The 6,656-nt window shown below is 56.1% G+C and overlaps 1 protein-coding gene across 1 annotated transcript; it reads right to left on the reverse strand.

Moving 5' to 3' along the window:
- Positions 1 to 2,753: 2,753 nt before the first annotated feature.
- On the reverse strand, positions 2,754 to 6,354 carry APLNR (apelin receptor). Its single transcript, XM_039245017.1, has one exon. The coding sequence runs from the start codon at positions 6,042 to 6,044 to the stop codon at positions 4,902 to 4,904; it is 1,143 nt and encodes a 380-aa protein (XP_039100948.1). The 5' UTR covers positions 6,045 to 6,354; the 3' UTR covers positions 2,754 to 4,901.
- Positions 6,355 to 6,656: the final 302 nt, after the last annotated feature.

Genomic DNA, 6,656 nt, shown 5'->3' on the forward strand with positions numbered 1-6,656 from the left:
CAAGCTTCCAACTCCCCAGAGTTCAGAGAGCGGTACCAGCTGAGAAAGGCAGACATCACTTCCAGCTCTCATCATGCTGTGTCATCCTGGCTTCCGGGGGTGGTCTTCCCGAGGGATCCATCAGCCCCTTTAAGCATCTTTCTCTCCTACAAGCACAGTGTGAGAGGACCAGAGCTCTCAGCCTCTGTCTAAGCTAAGACCCTGGTGGTAGATGTCTTGAAGGGAAAACAGTACACGTCCAGGCTGGGGGAAACAGGGAGTCACCCCCTAAAAAATCCCTGGCTCCCAGGTTGTCTGGAGACGGGCACTGTGGTCCCCAGGCCCAGTCTGCTGTCATCCACACTCCAAGACCTGGGTAAGCTTTCCTCTGTGCCTCTGCCTGGCTCCCCTCCCAGAGCTGGTATGGGGGGCAGAAAGCATGGGTGAGTAGATGAGCTGCTTTCGAGTTCTTGGAGGGACTGCGCTCTGTCTCCTCTCTGGGTAATTCCTCTCCGTGGAGAATTTCACCACTAACCACTCACCCTCCTCCCTTCCAGAGCAGCCCTCGCCAGAAAGGCACTATCTCTAACGTCTGCCCTGACACACTGCCTAGACCCCTTCCACCATCTCCATTAAGTGCTCAGAACCCCGTGTGTGCTCCCTCCTCAGAGTCTGCCGATTATTACCAGCCCTCTCCCTACCTCTACCTGCCCAGAGCCCACTGAGTTCTGTTCACCATTTAATCCTGTTCCCAGCACACTGCTTGGCACCGAAGTGGTAAATAAGGACTGGATGAATAACCAGATGAGTGAGTGAGTCAGTGAAGAAAGGAAGAAATGTGTGGATAAGTGAATTATTAGCCGTTCTACAATCTTACAGTTTTTTGGATAACTTACATCAAATTTCCCTGGGGGGGTTGGTGAAGTGGTTTTGTTTTTGTTTTATGGTTTTTTGGTTTTTGGTTTTTTACAGCATCTGTAAAAAAGAAAAATAGCTTGAGTCGTTAGTTGCAGTTGTAAATTCCTGCAGCCTCCCCCACCCACCCCCCCCACCCCAAAAACATCCAAGGGCTGAAAACAAGCGACACCCAGTCCTCCAGCTCCCTCCCTCCCTCCGCAACACTCTCCTTCCTCACCCACTTCTTTCATTTTTTTAACATTTTTGAAAGTTTATTTACTTATTTAGAGAGAGAGAGCACGTGAGAAAGTGAGGGGGGATGGGCTGAGAGAGGGAGACTCAGAATCCTAAGCAGGCTCTGTGATGTCAGCCCAGAGCCTGATGTGGGGCTTGAACTCCTAAATCATGACCTGAGGCAAGATCAGTTAAGAACTCTTAACCAACGGAGCCACCCAGGCACCCACCCTTCTTGGTTTATGTTTATTTTTGGGAGAGAGAGAGAGCAGGGGAGGGGAAGAGAAAGAGGGGGACTGAGGATCCTAAGCAGGCCCTACGCTTACAGCAGAGATCACGATGTGGGGCTCAAACTCACAAACCAAACCAAACCGTGAGCCAAAGGCAGAGGCCCAACTGACTGAGCCACCCAGGCACCCCCCTCCTCAACCTCTTTATTTCTCTCTCCACAGCTCTGTCTCCATCTCTCCCCTCACTTTCTCTCTGACTCTGTCTCTCGATGTCTCTGTTTCTCTCTTTCTTACACATCCCCCACCCTTCCACTCACCACCCCCATCCTGACCAGTCCCTGTACGGTGAGCCCTCCCCACGTGTGCCCGTGCCTTACACATGAGGCCTCACTTTCCTTCCCACCCACCCAGCCCTGCATCACTTGTACGTCTTGAGAAACAGCAGCTGAGAGCATGGGCTTTGGAAGTGGACAGGTTCAGCTGTTTCCGGGCTCATTCTTCCACACACTGATTGTGCAACCTTGCTCAAGGTACCTGACTAATCTCTCTGAATCTTGGCATCTTTATCAGCAAAATGAGGTAAAAATAACCTTGCTCAGATTAAATACGATAATATTTGGAAGAGCTTCACACACCCCATGGTAAATCACCATGGACGTGGGCTCGGTCATTACCATCCAGCCTGCTGCAGTGACCGCCTTTGCGTCATTTATGGACACTGTTAGTGCCCAAAGCCTTCATGGAAGATGATGAACACCTCTGGACTGAGTGTTCCCCCTCCCCAGGGGCCACTTCAGGCTCTTCCTCCCCCAAATCAGTGAACATCCATCTCTGATTCTCTGCTCTTTTGTGCTCATCTTAATTCGCCCAGGAAATCTGGGTACACTGGGCATCCCCAAACCTGGCCTCCTCCAGAAATCATCTGAGGAGTTCTTAGCAGTTGTGAGCCTCTGGAGGGGTAGTCCAGGAAATTCTAGGTCGGAGGTGCCGCTCAGGAACGCGTATTTGCAAACATCGGGAGTGACTGCCAGGAGACCAGAACCCCTGATCTAAACTGAATGGAGGCTCACCGGACAATGAATGAGTGAATGAGTGAATGAATGAATGTGTGGACTCCGAAGTGTGTGCCCATTGGCTCCACAGCTTTTCAGAGCACAAACACTGAGCTGCTTTATTTCCTGTGCTCTCACCCGGTCTCACCCCCAACCCTTGCCTTGCCCTGGTGTGTATCTCTCAGTGCTCTTCCCGCCTCCCCCCTCCCTTTCCAGTTTCCCACCTGACTCCTGTTAGCTCCTACTTTCCTCCTGTGCCCCCTCGGCCATGCCCACACTACCTCCCCCTGCAACCTTTGCAAACCGGGGGCCTTTTCTCTTCCCAAGACACTTGTGTGAGAAGAAGCTCTGGACACAAGAGTTACACAAAACAGATTTATTTCATGAACCTCAGTGACTAACAGGGTCAGAAAGTAGCAGAGACGTTCCGAAGAAGAAGGGGCTGGTAGGGGATGGGGTAGCCTCCACCCTCTGTCCAGGGCCACAGATGAGTTCCAGCCAAAAGGTCTCTGGGGTCACCGACCAGGGCCTCAGAAGCTTCCCTTCTTGAAGCTTCCTCCAGCCTTGATGGCATGCTCAGCAGTGCTGGGCTGAGAAGGGAGGATTCTGGCCAGTGAGGGGGTGACTAAGCTGAGAGGAGTCTCTTCCTTTCTCCTCCTCCCTCTGCTCCTGGGCTGGCGCCATCCCAGGGATGGTCAAGGTCTCCATTTACACCAAGCTGGGCTCTTCCTGCCTCCGCGGTGCAAATCTTGTCCTTCACGTCCCATCCGGAGTCCTCCAAGAACAAAACCCCTGACCCTGGCTCACAAAGGCCCCATCATCAATTTTGTCCTTGAGGCCTCTCTGGTGGCATGAAGTCATGCCCTCAGCCCTGTCGCGGCTGCTCCAGTCACTGTTCCCAGCCCCCCAGCCCAGCGGGAGAGGCCAAGGGGTCCCGTCCAGGTGGTGAGGTGAGAAAAAACACCCACCCAGTTCCTTTCAAACCCCGGGCAAGAAGGCAGCCTCCTTAGGGAGAGGGCCACAGACCTCGGGAAAAGGGTAAACACAAAACGGGGACGCTCTTTACCACCTCCTGCCTCCTTCTTGGAACTAGGAAGGATGGGACCCAGCACACTGGGTTTCCCCAGGCCTCGGGCACCACCGTCCCAGGGACAGATCTCCCCAGGGAGGCCCCAGCAGTAACATAGACTTCTCTCTTAAAGCACGGACCAGCCGTCAGAGCCCCCAAATCCAGTGGGGGGTGGACTCATTTTTATTCTATATTGTCTCAATATGTCCCTCTTCTCCCAAGGATATTGTGTGAAGACTGGAGATGTGGTAGAGAGTAGGGGGTAGTTCACCCAAGTGACAAGTGACTTCATCCACGTACACACACACACACACACACACACACACACACTTCTTGGCACCAGGCAGCACCAGAGCTCAAGAAAAGCCCCCTGCCTGGGGATGACAGGGTGTGGTGAGACAGGGATTAGACCTGCAGCTCACAGTTCTGGAGGAGTCCTGACGGGTGAGGAATCAGAGAGGGAAGCCGCACAGCATATAGACTAAATACAGACTCCCTTCTTCCTCCACGGTCCCATCCCAACCCCTCCCCCACTCATATACCGAAGCAAGGAGCTTTCCCTTCATCAGATATGGTAGCCTTCCAGTTTGCACGCAGAGGGTCTGAGGAAATCTGTAAAAAGTGTATCGGGTTGGCACTGGGGAGGGGGGGTGCAGGAAGGGAGGCACCCCTCTGGGATCCTTAGTGCCTGAAATTACAGCGAACTGATCCAGTCTGGGAGAAGGTTCTGGAGCTCCCAGCTGCAGAGCCTGGAGTTAACTCTTGGCTGACTCACCAGTCCTCCAGCCACCACCCCCCCACCCCCCACCCCCCCTCCCTCCAGCACTCTTCCCCGCTCCCCGCACTCTCAGGGAACCAGAGAGACCTGGAGCAGGGGCCCTGTGTGCAAGCTTCAGGATTCTTAACCCTTAGGAGCCCTACAGAACCAGGAAGTAAAAAGGGAAAGAAGGAGGGATTGAGGGAGGGGGTGTGCCGTGAGAGAGGTGGCTGCAGCCAGCAGGCGAGGATTTGGAATGGAAAGTGCAGAGAGAGAAGCAGGGACAGGGACAGGGGAGAGAAAACTAGGAAGGAAGGAAGGAGAAGAAAACGCTGGAGATCCAAGAAAAGGGGTGAGGGCAACACATGTCAACTGAGCCAGCATGACTTCCCCCATTTTAGACAAATGGGGAAACTGAGGCTCAGAGAGGTCAAGAGACTTGTGCAAGGTCCATCTCACAGATCCCGAGTGGCTGAGCAGGAGTCTGCAGGGCTCAGTCTCCATCCGCTAAACTACAAACACCTGAACAAGACTCAAGGAGGAAGGACGACCAGAGAGGGCAGGGGGCAGGGAAGAGGGTTAAGTGCAAGAGAGAAGGTGCTATCATGCTACCTGACTTTCAGAGAGCAAGGGCAAAGCCTGGGGCAGGGCAGAGGGCCCCGGGCTCCCCTCCGACCCCAGTCCTAGTCCACCACCAGGGTCTCTTGGCTGTAGGGGATGGACTTCTCGTGCATCTGCTCCCCACCCTTCCCCGAGTTGGGGCCGGGCCCCTGGCTGTGCCCGGAGGAGTAGCTGGCCGACTTCTCCCCGCTGCTGCTGTGGGAGGTGGCCCCACACCTGCTCTGGCCCCAGCAGAGCATGGAGGTGCAGGCCTGGCGGAAGCGAGGGTCGAAGAAGGCGTAGAGGAAAGGGTTGAGGCAGCTGTTCACATAGCTGATGCAGGTGCAGTAGGGGAAGACGTTCATGAGGAAGAGGTCGAAGTCACAGGGCCAGTGCAGCAGGCTGCCCAGCATGTAGAGCGTCTTCACCAGGTGGTAAGGCATCCAGCAGAGGGCAAAGGTCACCACCAGCACCACGATGATGCTGAGCAGCCGGCGCCGCTTGCGCAGGCCCTCGATGCGCTCCTTGCGGAAGTGGCCGGCGATGGTTTGAGCAATGAAGAAGTAGCAGGTCAACATGACGGTGAAGGGCACCACGAAGCCCACGGCGGTGGACGAGACCCCCAGGCCCACCTCCCAGGCCCACTCGGAGCTCTCGGCGGCCACCATGGAGTAGTCCATATAGCACTGTACCTTGGTGGTGTTCTCCAGGTCGCCGGTGGAGCGGAACACCATGACAGGCATGGCCAGCAGGGCAGCCAGCGTCCACAGGACCGCCGTGGCCACGGCGCCGCTGACCCGCAGCCTCAGCCGAGCGTTGGCCACCGGCCTCACGATGGCCAGGTAGCGGTCGAAGCTGAGCCCGGTGAGACAGAAGACGCTGGCGTACATGTTGACAAAGATCAGATAGCTGCTGAGCTTACAAGCAAAGGTGCCGAAGGGCCAGTCGTAGTCCCGGTAGGTGTAGGTGGCCCACAGCGGCAGGGTCACCACGAAAGTCAGGTCGGCCACTGCCAGGCTGGCGATGAAGATGTCAGCCGAGCGTCTCTTCTCACGGCTGCTGCGAAACACGGTCCAGAGCACCAGGCCGTTGCCCGTGGTGCCCAAGAGGAAGACCAGCATGTAGATGGCAGGGATGAGGGCCCCCGAGGACTTCCAGTCTGTGTACTCGCACTCGGACTGGTTATCCGCCCCATAGTAGTTGTCAAAATCGCCAGCCTCCTCCATGCTGGGCGGTGGAGAGGGGACGGGGCAGGGGGTCCCGAGGGCACCAGCTCCACAGCTGTGGCACCAACCCAGCGAAAGCCCTGAGCTGCTGCTGGCTTGAGCCTCAGAGGGCAGGCGAGAAGAGCTGAGGGTGTCCAGAGCCCGTCCCAGCAAGCAGCGGGAGAGGCTGCCTCCGGCTTCTGGAGGATGCCTGTTCCTGCAGACTTTCCTCCACCCTCTCCTGCCTCGCCCCAGCCTCCGCTAAGACACTTCCTTGCGCCCTCCTGAGTCTCTGTCTCCTCCTTGTCTGGTCACTCCCTCTTCCCACCCTCCTCCAGACCAGCCCCTCACTTGGGAGTCTTAAGATCTTTAAGTTACAGCCCACTTTTTTTTTTTCCTCCTTCTTGTCCCCAGGCAAGTGGACCAAATTGAGCCCTGCCGCACTGGGCAGAATATTATCTGGGGTTTGCAGCCTGCTCTCCTCAGGGCCCCGCCTCCACCCTCTGGCTACCACCCACCTTCTCACCAGCCTCCTCCATCCCCCTCCGTGGTTTCCTCTGGCCTTAAGAGCAGCCCCACAGCAACCCTCCCCACCTTCCCACTCTCACCCCCTCCCCTCTAAATGGGGCAAAT

Source organism: Hyaena hyaena, unplaced genomic scaffold (assembly GCF_003009895.1).
Source record: "Hyaena hyaena isolate Hyena2069 unplaced genomic scaffold, ASM300989v1 scaffold_252, whole genome shotgun sequence".
Lineage (NCBI taxonomy): Eukaryota > Metazoa > Chordata > Mammalia > Carnivora > Hyaenidae > Hyaena > Hyaena hyaena.

Bases quoted from the DNA above. Each gene is read 5' to 3' on its own strand.
- APLNR (XM_039245017.1), bottom strand. From the start codon at position 6,044: ATGGAGGAGGCTGGCGATTTTGACAACTACTATGGGGCGGATAACCAG.